Here is a 16,469-nt window from a genome sequence, read left to right as displayed (position 1 = left end):
TTCGAATTCCAGGAATGTTCATCCTGATCTGAGGCACAATCACTGGAGTTCTGGTGTTCCATTTTTGCACTGAGTAAAGTAGCCTTTGTGTAGCTATAACCAGTACCTGACCATTCACAGGGTTTGTCAAAAGGAAAAATGAAATTAGCAGTAACATTAATAGACAGTCAGGCTGATCAGCATGATTTCTTACTGTCTTGGATCGAATAAGGTGTTAACCGTAGCTCAGTGTTAGCACTCTCTCCTCCAAGTCAGAAGGTTGTGAGTTCAAGTCCCACTCCAGGGACTTGAGCACAAAATTTAGGCTAGCACTTCAATGCAGTACTGAGGGAACGCTGCACTGTCAGAGGTGCTGTCTTTCAGATGAGACGTTAAGTCGAGGCCCCATCAGCCATCTCAGGTGGATGTAAAAGATCCCACGGTACCATTCAGAGAAGAGCAGGGAAGTTCTCCCCTGGTGTCCTGGCTGATACTTACCCTTCAACAATCACTAAAACAAATTATCTGGTCATTATCGCGTTGCTATTTGTGGGAGCTTGCTGTGCGCAAATTGGCTGCCGCATCTCCTACATTACAACAGTGACTACACTTCAAAAGTACTTAATTGGCTCTAAAGCACTTTGGGACATCCTGAGGTTGCGAAAGGCGCTATATAAATACAAGTTACTCCTATAATTAATTTTGGCCAACATCAGCGAGTTAGAAATCGCAGTGGCTGACTGATGACAGTGGGGATTGGTGTTATGACTAATGTATTTACAGTCACACCGTCCAACTTTTGTGTGGGCAGCAGCAGATTTTCTTCTATAATGTAAACAAGCTTAAATCAAAGAAATAGTAATTAATGGAACTTATTAATTTAAAGGTGCAGAAATCCATAATAATCAGAAGCTGCTTAAAATTACTTACTTTGTTTTTGTCTGGTAAATTTGTTTTACAGGATCTGCCTAACAACATGATCCATCAAGTGCCTATTAAATCCCTCCCCCAGCACTGGCTATGGTGTGAGACATGGTGTGATGAAGAATCTAAGAAGAGAGCTAAAACTATTGATTTGGTAGGTACACGAGTGAGTTTCTGTTCACTGAGACATCAAAATGATTTTTTTTTTGTCATAGATTGCAAGTGGATCTAGGTATAATGGGACAATGGGCCCCTGTCTGGCTGATGTCTTTTAATATAGATAAATGTAGTGTGATGCACTTGGGTAGGGGCAACTCCAAGGACATGAATACCATGCAGAGTTGAGTGTACAAAGCTTTTCAGCAGGAGAAGGACCTGGGGGTTATAGTGCATGAGTCCTTAAAGGTCCATAACCAATGCCACGAGGTTATTGTGAAAGTAAATAGGGTGTTAAGATGTATTGCCCGCCAATTCAATGTAAACCAAAAAACACTATCCTCTCTTTGTATAAGGCCTTGGTCAGGCCACACCTAGAATACTGTGCCCAGTTGTAGTCCCGTCACATGGTGAGGATATGAACATCCTGGAAAAGGTTCAGAGGAGGACCACTAGATTGATACCTACTTTGAGGACCCATGGTTACCTGGAAAGACTGAGAGAACTCGTGCTTTTTACTTTGGAAAATTGTCAACTTCATGGAGATAGGATTGAAGTCTTTAAAATAATGAAAGCATTAGTCTCTGTCCAAGTAGATAATTGGAGCCATTTATTAATTTAAAACTTAATTTTTTGGGGCCTTTTAGGCTGCACTGCCGATCACACTAGTCGGATTGTGCACGGAACCCACTCTAATTAGTTCTGTCCCAGTTCTGTGCATGTCATAGGACCCCGATTTACATATTAAAAGGTGCCTATTGCCTAAAACTGGTGGTTGCTTTGGTCGCCCAGCTTAGGTCCCTGTAAATATGGCAGTGGCCAGAGCTTTGACGTTAATGGGTCGGTTTGTGTTTTTACCACCCCGTTAAAGCCGGTACCAGTGAGTTAAAATTGGTCTCATTGACTAATGTGTTAAAATCCATATTAAATTTGTGGGCCTTGTTCATCACCACCTAAATGTTCAGTGAAATCTTAGTGATTGACATTCATTACGTCCTTCTAGTGCAATAACCCAATGACTAAAGAGCCCAAACTGGAGGCAGCTGTGCGGATTGTTCCTGAATGGCAGGACTATGATCAAGAGCTTAAACAGTTTCAGAAGCTGTTCCAAGAGGAGAAATTGAATGGATTGACTCATGCCAGTACAGAAGAAGTAACCAGCACAGAAGGTAAGGTTGATAACATTGTTGCACTTCAGCATATTTAAAAGGCATTTGAAATGAGTCCGTCTCATTTTAGTGAATACATGCATTCTAAATAGGATATCAAAACTGTATTGTATTAATAGTTTGTGACATCTTTGCCAAAGCTGAAAGTGAGTAGAGTTCATAATGACCCAGTGGGTTTCAAAAAAGTTTTCAAAGGCTTTCCCTAAAATGAACATTAAAAAAATCAAAGGCAGTTGATAGAATTAGATCGGATATTAGAGTCAGTATGATGGTTAAGAACCCGATCCATGAGAAACCTGTTGCAGATTCATTACAAATGGTCACAGAACTTAGTTAACTAAATGTCAGTAAATCTAACTACACTATCACTTTTGTGTACAATATTGCAAATATTAAGGGGTCCAGTAAGGGGTCAGTTGCAGCATTGGTGTGTAAAGCAGGAGGCCAACAATGAACTGTTCCTTTAAACTAGCAGCAGCTCCATTAGACAGTGTGGAAAATGAAGTGACGTGTGATCTAAGCTTTTGCTTATATGAACATTTCCCAATGATGGCATGAATGTGAACTGATGCAAATTGTGTTACGTGCAGCCTGCACTGCATTAGCAAAGCATTAAAAAGCTAAAGTAAAAAAGTTACAAGCTGTTAAGTTATCAGGAATTCAAATCAAAATGTGCATGTTACATAGTGAAGATTTTGTATTTTGATTTGGTTTTCACCTGGTCAAATGATGACTTAAAAAATGTAATAAACTTTATGCATAATGTTTAGATTTCTTGTATGAACATTTGTAACGCATCTGGAAGCATAGCACATGGACTGACAGCTGTTCACAGCAAAACAAAATCTGACCAAAAACAGGATAATCTACCAGTCCTGATAAGTAATATGTAAGCAGTATATATTTCTATACCTGTGTGATAATGGTAAAGGAAATGCAGTGTTGCAAGAAGAGTATTGGAGAAGTCGGTCCTTGTAACGAAAGGCTGGATTGGGATTTCATCAGCGATAAAGGAGAGGTCAATGTTATACGCAGGCAGTGCTGCTGATTGAGCACATTTCAATTCAAAAAGGCACTGTAGTGGCATTATGTTGGATTTTATTTTGCTCCAGATGTAGACTTTTTTTCAGTGCTGTGAGTACTAACCTGTGGTATCTCTTTCATTTCACAGATCACGTCCCACATATTGAGCTTTGAGCTGTGAACACGAGACCAGTTTAACTCTGTTTAAGGAGTTGCTCCTTTCTTTTCTACGTGAAATCTTCTCAAATGTGACAGCGCTAAGAGATTGGAATGGGAATGTGTTGTTAGTTGTGTTTTTTTTTATATAGGTGTATTATAATTGGGGTTCAGTTCTGTGGACAGGAAAAACAATGGGGGTGCAAGGATCATTGGAAAATGTATAGGTATTCACCTCAGGGACAAAAAAAATCATGCAAAATCAGCCAGTTTCTATATGTTTGTCAGTGGGGTTTAAGAAAGCCAAAAATCATAGGGATAATTTAAATTCCCAATAATAAAAACTCAAAACCTTTCAATGTATTGATTTTCAGACTCTTGAATTCAAGTTGTCTAGGTTGGTCAGTACAGTACATGTTGATGTATTATTCTTGTCCTTGGAAGAATGTACATGAACACTATAACTCATTCCTGTCTCTCTCTCTCTCTCTCTCTCACACAAACACATGAGCGCCCGCTCGCCCCCGCCCCCGGCCCGTCGGCCGCTCGCCCCGGCCCGTCGGCCGCTCGCCCCCGCCCCCGGCCCGTCGGCCGCTCGCCCCCGCCCCCGGCCCGTCGGCCGCTCGCCCCCGCCCCCGGCCCGTCGGCCGCCCGCCCCCGGCCCGTCGGCCGCTCGCCCCGGCCCGTCGGCCGCTCGCCCCGGCCCGTCGGCCGCTCGCCCCGGCCCGTCGGCCGCTCGCCCCCGCCCCCGGCCCGTCGGCCGCTCGCCCCCGCCCCCGGCCCGTCGGCCGCTCGCCCCCGGCCCGTCGGCCGCTCGCCCCCCGCCCCGTCGGCCGCTCGCCCCGGCCCGTCGGCCGCTCGCCCCCGCCCCGTCGGCCGCTCGCCCCGGCCCGTCGGCCGCTCGCCCCCGCCCCGTCGGCCGCTCGCCCCGGCCCGTCGGCCGCTCGCCCCCGGCCCGTCGGCCGCTCGCCCCCGCCCCGTCGGCCGCTCGCCCCCGCCCGTCGGCCGCTCGCCCCCGGCCCGTCGGCCGCTCGCCCCCACCCCGTCGGCCGCTCGCCCCCGCCCGCTCCCGCTATGTCCGTCGCTCTCTCCCCCGCCCGCTCCCGCTATGTCCGTCGCTCTCTCCTGCCCGCTCCCGCTATGTCCGTCGCTCTCTCCCCCGCCCGCTCCCGCTATGTCCGTCGCTCTCTCCTGCCCGCTCCCGCTATGTCCGTCGCTCTCTCCTGCCCGCTCCCGCTATGTCCGTCGCTCTCTCCTGCCCGCTCCCGCTATGTCCGTCGCTCTCTCCTGCCCGCTCCCGCTATGTCCGTCGCTCTCTCCTGCCCGCTCCCGCTATGTCCGTCGCTCTCTCCCCTGCCCGCTCCCGCTATGTCCGTCGCTCTCTCCTGCCCGCTCCCACTATGTCCGTCGCTCTCTCCTGCCCGCTCCCGCTATGTCCGTCGCTCTCTCCTGCCCGCTCCCGCTATGTCCGTCGCTCTCTCCTGCCCGCTCCCGCTATGTCCGTCGCTCTCTCCTGCCCGCTCCCGCTATGTCCGTCGCTCTCTCCTGCCCGCTCCCGCTATGTCCGTCGCTCTCTCCTGCCCGCTCCCGCTATGTCCGTCGCTCTCTCCTGCCCGCTCCCGCTATGTCCGTCGCTCTCTCCTGCCCGCTCCCACTATGTCCGTCGCTCTCTCGCGCGGCCTCTCTCACACATTCACACTCTGTCTCTACTGAAGGGCAGAACAAGGTGAATCTTTATTTGAAGTTAACGTATTCTATCCTATAAGCCTGTATTTTCAGCAGGATACTCCAATGGCTCAGCTGCTGTGTTGTACACAGCAGTGTGTGAGTAATCGAGACATCACAATGCAAGATTGCAAGATCTGGCAATTTGTGTATGTAAAGTTTTATTGTGGAATATACAGCTATGCTACATTGTTTAGTCTTTATTACTGTTGTTTTATAGAAAACAGTTTTCCATTTGAATATGTGAAATATAGATCACATGGTGTCTATGTAAAGGGTCTAGGATATCTACTACCCTGTGGACAACAGTGACTGTCTATTAGTAATGCAGTATTTGTTGTTTATTCCCTTGCACTCCAAAATTTCTTCCCAGGCCCAAAATTAGCTCTTTGGTCATTCATACATCGGAGACCTTGAACTAGTGTAAATCCAGCCTAATCTTCAAAGTCTGTGTGCAAACTTTCAGGATGCACCCTTTCACTGTTGTTTCTACACAACTACGGTATATCTTCAGTGTAAACCAGCAAGCAGATTAGCGTCTGTATAAATGGCCTAAAGTGCACTTCGTCTTTACACAAATCAACAATCCTCCGATGCACACATGCTTGTATTCAATGCTATCCGGATTTACTTTTATTAACCCTGCTCAATTGTATTGTAACTAGGGGAAGGAACTTCTTTATTGCACTTGATGCCTGAAGTGACTTATAAGGGAGCGGCTGCTTGTATCATTGTTGCTTATAGATTGCATACCTCAAAGGGTAGAATATTGCTGTGATTGCAGCAGACTTGTATCGAAGGGAATTCATCACCGATGCACCACCGTACAGAATATTATCAGAAGTTTATCATATCTGAGCTAGTGGTTTTTATTCATCACTTCAGACTTTCACCAGTGCTAGGGAAATTTCACATGCTGCTTACTTGCCTCGAATTCCATTGCAATAATGGAACATGAACTTCAGTGTGTGGCTTACTGCTTCAGGTGCATTTTACATAATTATGCTTCAATGAAGCATGGATATTTCTGATGCAAAAATCATACAGAAGATGAACTGTAAACTTTCACAACCAGCCCGGATAGAAAGCATCAAGAAAACCCCTCCTTAATTATATGATGTGGTGTTCGTTGTCAAAAGTATTTATCATTCTTTTTTGTTTAATATTATTTGCACTCAGTTTTGCCTGTTGTGATTGTGTTCTGATATTGAAGGGGAAAAAGGCTTTGGCATATTGCAGACAACATAAGAACTCGGAACTTTGAGAAGATAGCAAATGAGCGCACAACTAAGTTTCAAGAAGTTGCTTACATTTAGTTTTCGCACTGTGTGCTGACCAGGTCTGAATTATATCGTCAAAATAAAAAGCTGCGGGAAGACTTGGGTAGCACCAGCGAGCTGGAACATTCCTTTCACCATGAGGGAGCAAAGTTTGACTCGTAACCTAAGTTGTTTGAAAGAAAGTCTCATTTCTCTGTTGGTCAAATGAAATGACTTTGAGGAATCTTGATCTTGTTTTTAGTGAGTTGAAGTCTACAGCATAAAACCACCCATAATTCAGCCTTACTTGACACTAAACGGGGTTCTAATTAGTGGTTGTAAAGGTGGCTGGTGTGGGAACAAGTAATGTGTCACACTGCTGTACAGTAACAGTGTGTTCACAGGGAGTGGCTGCCTTACTAAGTTTGTAAAAATAGAAACACCTTAAAACGTCTTCATTACGAAGTATTGTAAAACACGAGAGATTGAAGTCCCCACTGATAGCCTGTGTAGACCGGATTTGAAATGTACCAAAAATTGACTTGTCTCAAGTTCTTTAAGTTCTCATACTCAAGTTGTAATGGAAACATTTGTCCAGTCACAGCCAGTGCTAGCAACTAGAATTTTCTAAAGTTAAGATGCTGTATTCAGTAATAAATAACAAAGTTTAAATGCAGCATGTATTCCACTGTTGCCCTTTTAAGATTCTACAGCTGAAATGTGAACTTTGGTGTATTTATGATTATGAATTTGCAGTTTGAAAAACCTTTCCAGTGTTTTGTACGATGGCAAGATTGGTTTCCGTGACCTGTAAAATACAAGTCAAATTGTTTGTCTTATGTGACATCAAAATGTTGGACATTTTCCTTCAATTTGAGCAATAAGGCGAACTGTCTCTCTAAACTCAAATATTGCAGTATAAAGCCTCACTCTCACACACTTGTATTCTGGCATGTCTGAAACACTCACCTTCCAGTTATATGGAAGACTGTTCTATCAGCCCCTTCTGCTCCACAGTGACCCACCGCTGTTCTGTGAAAATATTTTTCTAAACTTTGCTTCCTCTATAAGCACCACTGATGAAAAGACTTGCTTAAATCCTAAAGTGGCTTAAATATCCTCCTAAAGTGATATTTATTTACAGTGAGCCACACTGATTATCATCTGCTGTACTGTCACTTTCTCTAGCATGTGATATTTTCCGATAGATTCTCATGCATTTTACATCTGTCACTATATTTTCTTCATTAGCTCGTGAACTATTGTCTTTATTTCTTTTAAATAAAAACACCGAAAAGGATTTATGACGACCAGATATTTAGATAAACACACACCTTGATTCAGTGGTTCCATTGGATTTTAGGTGTGTGTGCTTTCTTTAGTAAAGTATTTTTTTGTCTTTTTTAATTGCTGGTAGTGAGCCTCTTGACCCACAGTGGCAACTCTGATGCAGAATGCTTGAAAGAATGAAATTGTATGCCAAGGCCTATTAATTACCATCAAATCACATAGCTAATTTAGGGCTATGAAAAATAATCACAATTGCTATTTTTAAACTGTATAAATGGAATATTGTGCATTTCTCATCACCACACTTGAGAAGTGACACGCATTGGAAAAGGTTCGAAGACCAACAATAATGACTCCAAATGAAAACTGGATGAGTGATGAGGAAAGATGGGAGATGCTTAAGCCCCACAGTCTAGAAAGAGGATGGGAAAAGTCATTAAAGTATATAAAGTATAAAATGGCCAACTTTATGAGATGAACCCTCAATGTTGCTTTAAAGTCACTAAGGCCAGTAGAACAAGAGGACATAAATTTAAAATTAGTGAAAAGAAAATTTAAAACCAATCTTGAGGGAAATGAAATAATAGAAGGGTGATAAGCATTTGAAATCAAAGATGTTGGGGGAGTTCAAGATCTGGTTAGTTGTAAAGCTGGGTGAGTTGAAATAGTAAAGGCTGAATGGCCTTTTCTTATACGTTGTTAAATATTAACTGCCAGCACTGAACAGGTTTCAACAGAGCTTAAAGTTGGTATGACAATCGCACGTACCAGAAATCTTAGAAGCGCTAAACAAAAATCAATGTCACAAGAGAGAGCATGTTAGAGGTGTTACAGCATTCTGTTGTATGGTTGTAGCATTTATTGATTTCACAGGGATCTACTGTCACTTCATCCTTAACTGCTTTTTCTTCATGTTTTGAGATTGAGCGGGATCTTCTGTAAACAAAAAAAAATTTTCTTGCTTTTTTTTTCCATTTGCTCTTGTGCTTCATTACTTACATCACTAATGTACCTTTCCTCCAGTCGTATCGAAGTGTAACTGCATAACGCAAAATCTGGTTCATGCATGGCACACTGGAACTATACATTTTATATCGATTCTAGTTGCAGCCTGTTAAGGGATGTTTCCACAACCACTGCCAAATATGTATTGTACAATCTGGAAATTCGAAGCACAATTGTAAGGTTTGGAAAGTTCTCTGCTGCCTTATGCGGGCGCCATACTGCAGTTGCTAGAAGGAAAGTCACTATGTTTCGTTTTCAGTGTGACCCATTTATAATGTTGAGAGTCATGTTTCCCAAAGCTATGGAGGTTGAAATACTATTTCACACAAAGAAAGTTACAATAAAGCAGTGATGTTGCCAACTGATTTACTGTGGTTTCTCGGCCTTTAAAAATTTCAATGAAAAAGAAACTTTATGACAGATTCTGATAGTACGATACAATTTTTATTCTTATTTGTGAGACTATCACTGGCTTTAAGACCAGTCACTTTACCAATGTAAGCAAACATTGTAACTCCATGGATTTCAAGGAAGTGCATTTGAGGTATGTGTATTCAGCATTAGAGCACGGTAATAAGATTGTTCTGGCTTTAGTCGTGGCTCGGTGATGTTACTCTTGCCCTGAGTCAAAGTTGTGGGTTCAAGTCCCACTACAGAGACTTGAGCACAAAATCTAGGCTGACACTCCAGTGCAGTACTGACGGAATGCTGCACTGTTGGAGGTGATGCCTTTCAGATGCGAAGTTAGACCAAGTCTTCCCTCTCGGGTGGATGTAAAAGATCCCATGGCACTATTTTGAAGAAGAGCAAGGGAGTTCTCACTGGTATCCTGGTCAATATTCATCCCTCAACCGACACCAATAAAAAAAAGATTATCTGTTCATTACATAGAAAAATGTGTGAGTGATTGCTGATTGTTGGCTGCTCGAACCTTTCTGCTAACATGATGGTTCAGTGAGTTTATGCAGCGAGTACTTAAGTCAGAGGGTTTTTCTCTCCTCTGGAATCACTTGCACTTATCTGAGGAAAGAAGATACAAAAAACTGGGGAAACATCTTTCAAAAAGTTAATTTGCTGAGATGAATAACAGTATAATTTGCTACAGATGCTGTCAATAATCTGTCAAATGGAAGAGTTCTCCCCTTGAGGCTTATGGAAAGGTCCTTGTGGTTCCTAATTGATAGCTTACCTGAAACAATAGTTCGCTGATTTGCATTGTTTATCAACCAAGGGTATGGGGAAACAAAAAGCCTTTGTTGGTGGTTCAAATTTGTTGGGCGGTAAAAAACATAGAAAAGAGAAGTCAAAAGCAAAATACTCAAGATGCTGGAAATCTCAAATAAAAACAGAAAATGCTGGAAAAGCTCAGCAAGTGAGGCAGCATCTGTGGAGAAAGAAACACAGTTAATGTTTTAGGTCGCAGATGTTAACACTCTCCACAGATGCTGCCTCACTTACTGAACTTTTCCAGCATTTTCTCTTTATTATAGAAAAGAGAAGAATTGCAACATTGCATAACAGATAAAAACTTAACTTAGTTCTGACCTCAAGTGGGACTACCCCATCCCCATTACTGCCGCCAAACACTATTTTCCCCTTCATTCCTCTCAGCTATCTATAAAGCCCAAGTCTGTTCAAGATTTCAGGATTGTTCCCATACTTGGGGAGGTTTTTCTTGCCCTTCTGAACATGTTGCAAGAAAAAGCTTATCGTCTGATAGGCAACTCCTTTCCTGTCTTCATTTTATCAAAACTATGACTGTTCATGCATCTGAAATTTTTTTCTTCTTCTCTGTTTCAAATGCTCCATTCTCCATGCTGTTCCTCTTGTATCCCCTATGTGTTGAAGTGAGGATTCATTGTGCAATGTCATACTCATCCCTTTCCCAGGGCCTCAACTGTGGAACTACAGGTCTCCCTAAATCTTTCCTTCCTCCTGCAATGTTTAGAATTTTAAAATCCAAGTTTGGCATCCAACACATATATGTCACTTCTCAATTGTGGTGATGAGAAATGCACATTGTTCCATTTGTACAGTGTACTTTAAAAATGGCAACTGATTATTTAATGTAAAACCCTAAATTAGGAACGTGACTTAACTGTAATAATCCTTTCTGACTTTTTTATAACTTTGGTGATGACCTGCAATATGTGCCTTGGCCCTTCGTGGTTTCTCACTTGTAAAGATCGCTAGAACTGCAGTCAAACAATGCTAGTATTCACATTGGAATAATGAACTCAAAAGCTGTACATGTATCGAGCTTTTGTGCATCAGTATCATGCCTGTTCTATGTTGGAGTAAAACCTCAAAAGCGGAACTCTTTGAGAGATTTAATCTCACACTTCCCATTGACTTGAATGTAATGTTTATAGGGCTTGAAATCTTCTCTTGCTGAACTGTCGTTACCATGAAAGTCAATTGTACCACACCCTCATGGATTTTTTGTGGGCCCCAACAAACTGCAGTTGTAATGCAATACAGAGTCTAGATTGCCCTTTGGTCAACAGTGTTTTCAGTCACACTATTGCAATTGCAATTCACAAATACACATATCCAAAATTTTATGGCTCTTCATAATCATCAAAGAACGCCTTTTCTCCACCAAATGAACGCACAAGGCGCCGCCTCCCATCACTTGCCACTGAAAATACAGCAGTGTTCCAACAAGGTCAGTGGGAATTTCGTTATCACATCACACAGTTAACACAAATATAAACAGTTAGTACTATTAAATACGTCCGCTCAGTCAGTTGCCAAACTCCCTTGCTTTACTTTTGAACATCAGCAATGCAGGACAATCATGCGATGTTTGCGTTTAGTTCATGTTGCGTTTGAATGTATAACATTCCACAGTGTCCTCTTGATGGTGAACAGTCCTTGTACTTTGGAGATAAAATCCAACTTTTGTCAGGTAATCGAGGAGAATTCCCAAGACGTTGAACCCCAAAAGAATTTTTCTGTCTGCTGGAGTCAATTGGACGTATCTGAGGAATAGAAGATACAAAAAAAATGGGGAAGCATCTTTCAAGAGGTTATATAGAATTACATAGAATGTACAGCACAGAAACAGGCCATTCAGCCCAACAGGTCCATGCTGGTGTTTATGCTCCACATGGGCCTCCACCCACCCTTTTTCATCTAACCCCATCAACATATCCTTCTATTCCTTTCTCCCTCGTGTTTATCTAGCTTCCCCATAAATGCATTTATGCTAGTCATCTCAACTACTCCTTGTGGTAGTGAGTTCCACATTCTAGCCACTCTGGGTAAAGAAGTTTCTCCTGAATTCCCTATTGGACTTATTAGTGACTACCTTATATTTATGGCCTTTAGTTCTGATCTCGCCCGCAAGTGGAGACATTTTCTCTACGTCTACCCTATCAAACCCATTCATTACCTTAAAGACCTCTATCACGTTACCATTCAGTCTTTTTTCTAAAGAACCCCAGCCAGTTCAATCTTTCCTGATAGGTATAACCTCTCAGTTCTGGTATAATCCTAGTAAATCTCTTTTGCACCTTTTTTAGTGCCTCTATATCCCTTTTATAATATGCAGAGAAGAAATGTTCACAGTACCCCAAATGCTGTCTCACCAAGGTTCGATACAAGTTTAACATAACTTCCCTGCTTTTCAAATCTATCCCTCTCAAAATAAACTCCAGTGCTTGGTTTGCTTTTTTTTAATGGTCTTATTAACCTGTGTCGCTACTTTTACTGATTTGTGTATCTGTACCCCCAGATCCCTCTGCTGCTCTACCCCATTTACATTCTTATTTTCCAAGGGGGTATGTGGCCTCCTTATTCTTTTACCAAAATGTATCACCTCACATTTATATTGAAATTCATTTGCCAATCACATCCTTTCTGCAAGTTTATTAATCTCTCCCAGTATTTTGTCACAGTCCTCAGTATTAACTATACCCCCCAATTTGGTGTTGTCCGCATATTTTGAAATTGTACTTCCGATTCCCAAGTCTAAATCATTTATGTAAATAGTAAACAACAGTGGTCCCAGCACTGATCCTTGAGGAACACCACTTCCCACCTTTTGCCAGTCTGAGTAACTACCTATAATCCCTACTCTCTCTTCTGTTTTGTAGCCAGCTTGCTATCCATTCTGCTATTTGTCCCCTGACTCCATATGCTCTGATCTTAGTCATGAGCCTACCATGCGGTGCCTTATCAAAGGCCTTTTGAAAATCCAAATATATTACATCTACTACATTACCCCTGCCTATCTTTTCTGTTACTTTGTCAAAGAATCCAATAAGGTTGGTCAAGCATGACCTTCCCTTTTGAAATCTATGCTGACTATTCTTTATTATATTTTGGTTTCTTTTTGTGTTTCTATTGCATCTTTGAGTAAAGATTCCATTATCTTTCCTATCACTGACGTTAAGCTAATTGATCTATAGTTCCCTGGACTTGTTCTATCTCCCTTTTCAAATATAGGAATCACATTATCTGTCTGGCACTATTTCCTTTTCTAATGAATGCTTATATATATTTAATAGTGTCTCTGCTATCTCTTCCCTAACTTCTTTTAATATGCACGGATGCAATCCATCCAGACCAGGGGTTTTATCCTCTCTAAGTTTGATTAGTTTATCAATTATCTCCCCCCTTTCTACCTTAAATGTCTTCAGATCTTTTTTGATCTCTTCTTCTAATGTCATGCCCACCATTTTAATCTTCCTGGTAAATACTGAGGCAAAGTCATTTTAATATTTCTGCCATTTTGCTGCCATTACCTGTAGGTTTATCTTGTGCATCCCTTAGTGGCCCTATCCCTATCCTGATTTTTCTTTTGTTCTTTGTGTGTCTGTAGAATATTTTACTATTTCTTTTTGTAGTTTCTTTTTGCCTTCCTAATTGTTATTTTGACCTCATTCCTATCCTTTTTGTATTCCCTTTAGTTACCCTCTCCTTTGTTGTCTTTTTGCTTTAGCTTCAATGTTGTCCTTATTTCTTTATTCATCCATGGTGTGTCATTACTGGCTGGTTTGTTCTTGCTTTTTACTGGGATATTTTTGTCTTGGACTCTATTGATCACCATTTTAAATGTTACCCACTGCTGATCTATTTCTTTGTCAGTAAATTTTTCCAGTTTATTTTCCCTAGTTCCAGTCTCATACCCTTAAAATCAACTTTTTTCCAATTTATTACTTTGGTCTTTGATTTCCTGGGATGAACAACAATATAATTTGATACAGTTATTGTCAATAGTCTGTCAAATGGTTTATAGAGAGGTCCTCATGGTTCCTAGTGGATAGCTCATCTGTAGTAGTAGTTCGCTGATGTTCATTCTTTACCAACCAAGGATATAGGGAAACAAAAAGCCTTTTTAATTCTATTTAATTTCCTTACCACTTTTTATTCCTTGTCAATTTTATTGCCCTCCCTACCCCCACCTTTCTCCTGCGTGTGTCGACTCTTTTCTGGGGTGTGTGCCATAGATGTCCCTTGCCCTTGAGTACCTCTCCCAAAGTGTCTATTATTTATACTTTGGTCTTAATCATGAGTACAAGCAGGCTACTGGGGCATAGAGCCCTTGCAGCCAAGACTAATCCTGTCATCATCCAATGTGCACATTTCAAGTGGGAGTTACAGGATAACAATGTGGCTGATATGTACTGAGGCCAACTTTAGTGTTCCTATTGTCGCATTTGCTGAGATCAGCTAAGTTAGTACAGACAGTGATCAAAACTGGGGCCTTGCTGCTCTGTGAGTGCACAGATTTTTTGAACCAATCACCACACTCCTTTTGGTCTCCCAACCTCTTCGGAGCCATTATAATGGCAAATGTAAACCGATTTGTTATGAAAAAATGCTGGATAATATTTATAGCCCATGAGTAGAGTGATCTGAAAATGCACAACGGACAAAGTTGCAATTGGGTTCAAGCTGGTTCTCTTCATCTGGACATGTAAATATATTCTGTTTATATTGTACATAAAAACAGGGTAAAGATATTATAAGAACATAAGAAATAGGAGCAGGAGTAGGCCAATCGGCCCCTCGAGCCTGCTCTGCTGTTCAATAAGATCATGGCTGATCTAATCCTAACCTCAAATCTAAATTCATGTCCAATTTCCTGCCCGCTCCCCGTTTATATTATAATTTATTAAATATGTTTTATGGTGTACCATTCTCTGCTGTATATTGCAGTAATGTCATTGGACTGCTGTTTTCAGAATGTAAATATATTGTGAAGTACTCTTAATTTTTAAGCCCACGGTAATGTATTTCCACCCCTCTCTTTCGGCCTCCTCTGTACAATACAGTGCTGAAACAAGGAGCCAGGTATGTGACCTTCCTATGGCCTCTGCTAGCTTTGCTGTTGATCCAGCCAGAAGGAGCATAATACAGTCCAGACTGACTTCCTCTCCCTACCTGTGGGAAATTTATCTGTCCCCGATTCAGTGCCAACCTCCCCGTTCACTATGTTGCACATCGGTATCTCACCGTAAGGTGCTAAACATGGTGTCCATTAGGAAAATGTCTACTTTTCTCTGTGATTAACCCACAAATAAAATCACATTCTTAGAAATCACACAACTTAAAGCTGTGCATTCCTACAATTTCATTAGATCCTCTAGTCATTGAAAGGGAAATGTCACCATTTTGTTGGAAATCATGTGCAGAAAGCTGGTTTGTATCACTCTGCGGCACATTGATACACTGGGGCCTTTTCTTAAATTCTTGTTGGATTTATGTTATAGCTAATTATTTTTTGAATTCAGTACTTACATATTAACTTGCCCTCCATTCACATAGGGGTTAGCTCCACACTGGAAAACCAGGTCATAGAATGAAGGATTCTGGACAGGGGTAGGATTCTTTTTCTCAACAGAAGCCCATGGACTTAAGTTCTTTTTCTCCACGTGCATTGTTATCCGACTGGAAAGTTCGTCAACTGTTTCCATAGATGAGCCAAAGACTCTGAAAAGGGCTCCCGTCCCTTTTCGAATGCAGCGTATCTCCAGAACCTCTGATTTGTTTTTCCTCTGCAATGTCTCCAGTGTATACAACACTGGATCCAGCTCATAGAACTCAACCTCCTTCACCAGCAGGTCGTAGTCGCAGAAATCGCCGGGCAACAGTAACTCAGATGTCCTGAGGAAGTCTAAAATGTATCCAAACAATGATCCGTCTCTGTCTATAAAGTACTCCCTGGATCCTATCTGTTGTATGGAGGGCTCTGATCCAGTGAGAATCCTGCTAAGTTTGGAGCTGGGAATCTTGGCCAGAGTATCAGGAAGTGCTTCGAAAATCGTTCCTCCAACATTTAACTTTAAAGGCAGAAACTGCTGCTGTTCCTCATCCATTTTCTATGGGAATATGCAAAGGATCAGGTGGATTGTATCAAAGAAAATAGTCCAAGCGATAGGTGGCTTAGTGAACAAAGTTAATTCCTTTTTAAAGTCAGAAAACTAAATGTTACGACATTCTTGATCAATCAGGAGTAGGAAGATTTAAAAGAGTTCTTACAATTCGGAGCTTTTTTCTTGAATGTTGCTCCTATTTGGTTGTTGCTAAGAAGCAAAGCAGACGCACACAATAAGAAGAGACACGCCCCCCCTGATAAACTGGTTTTGTTCAGCGAGATGTGACAGCTGTTAATGTGAACTCTACACTATACTGTGATCATACTGTAACTCTCTATAGGGTTTCATGTGTAGTTCTGGCACTGCTGCTTGCAAATGTTGTGCTGATCATCAGTGGCTGAGGCAAGCAGAGGGAAAATGGCTAATTAACTGTTAAACTGGTTAACAATGAGTAA

The 16,469-nt window shown here is 41.8% G+C and overlaps 2 protein-coding genes across 2 annotated transcripts; one reads left to right on the top strand and one right to left on the bottom strand.

Annotated features, from left to right (window-relative positions):
• Positions 1–915: 915 nt before the first annotated feature.
• On the top strand, positions 916–3,766 carry LOC137308263 (UDP-glucose:glycoprotein glucosyltransferase 1-like). The gene is made up of 3 exons (XM_067977097.1): positions 916–1,057; positions 2,063–2,228; positions 3,400–3,766. Exons 1-3 carry the CDS (start codon positions 956–958, stop codon positions 3,423–3,425), a joined length of 294 nt encoding a protein of 97 aa, XP_067833198.1. The 5' UTR covers positions 916–955; the 3' UTR covers positions 3,426–3,766.
• Positions 3,767–9,050: 5,284 nt separating this feature from the next.
• Positions 9,051–16,173, bottom strand: LOC137308264 (putative potassium channel regulatory protein). The gene is made up of 2 exons (XM_067977098.1): positions 15,437–16,173; positions 9,051–11,670 (listed from the first exon to the last, which is right to left on the bottom strand). The coding sequence occupies exons 1-2, from the start codon at positions 16,012–16,014 to the stop codon at positions 11,502–11,504; spliced, it is 747 nt and encodes a 248-aa protein (XP_067833199.1). The 5' UTR covers positions 16,015–16,173; the 3' UTR covers positions 9,051–11,501.
• Positions 16,174–16,469: the final 296 nt, after the last annotated feature.

This window comes from Heptranchias perlo, unplaced genomic scaffold (genome assembly GCF_035084215.1).
Source record: "Heptranchias perlo isolate sHepPer1 unplaced genomic scaffold, sHepPer1.hap1 HAP1_SCAFFOLD_1259, whole genome shotgun sequence".
Lineage (NCBI taxonomy): Eukaryota > Metazoa > Chordata > Chondrichthyes > Hexanchiformes > Hexanchidae > Heptranchias > Heptranchias perlo.
The sequence above is the reverse complement of the archived record's forward strand: the minus strand, read 5'-3'. Positions and strand labels throughout refer to the sequence as shown.

What these genes read in the sequence shown, in the direction of transcription:
- LOC137308264 (XM_067977098.1), bottom strand. Translation starts at nt 16,014, where the DNA reads ATGGATGAGGAACAGCAGCAGTTTCTGCCTTTAAAGTTAAATGTTGGA. An exon ending in AATGGAGGGCAAGTTAATAT is followed by an intron (nt 11,671 to 15,436) that starts GTAAGTACTGAA and finishes TCTATTCCTCAG; the next exon opens with ATACGTCCAATTGACTCCAG.
- LOC137308263 (XM_067977097.1), top strand. Translation starts at nt 956, where the DNA reads ATGATCCATCAAGTGCCTATTAAATCCCTCCCCCAGCACTGGCTATGG. An exon ending in GAGCTAAAACTATTGATTTG is followed by an intron (nt 1,058 to 2,062) that starts GTAGGTACACGA and finishes ACGTCCTTCTAG; the next exon opens with TGCAATAACCCAATGACTAA. An exon ending in AGAAGTAACCAGCACAGAAG is followed by an intron (nt 2,229 to 3,399) that starts GTAAGGTTGATA and finishes TTCATTTCACAG; the next exon opens with ATCACGTCCCACATATTGAG.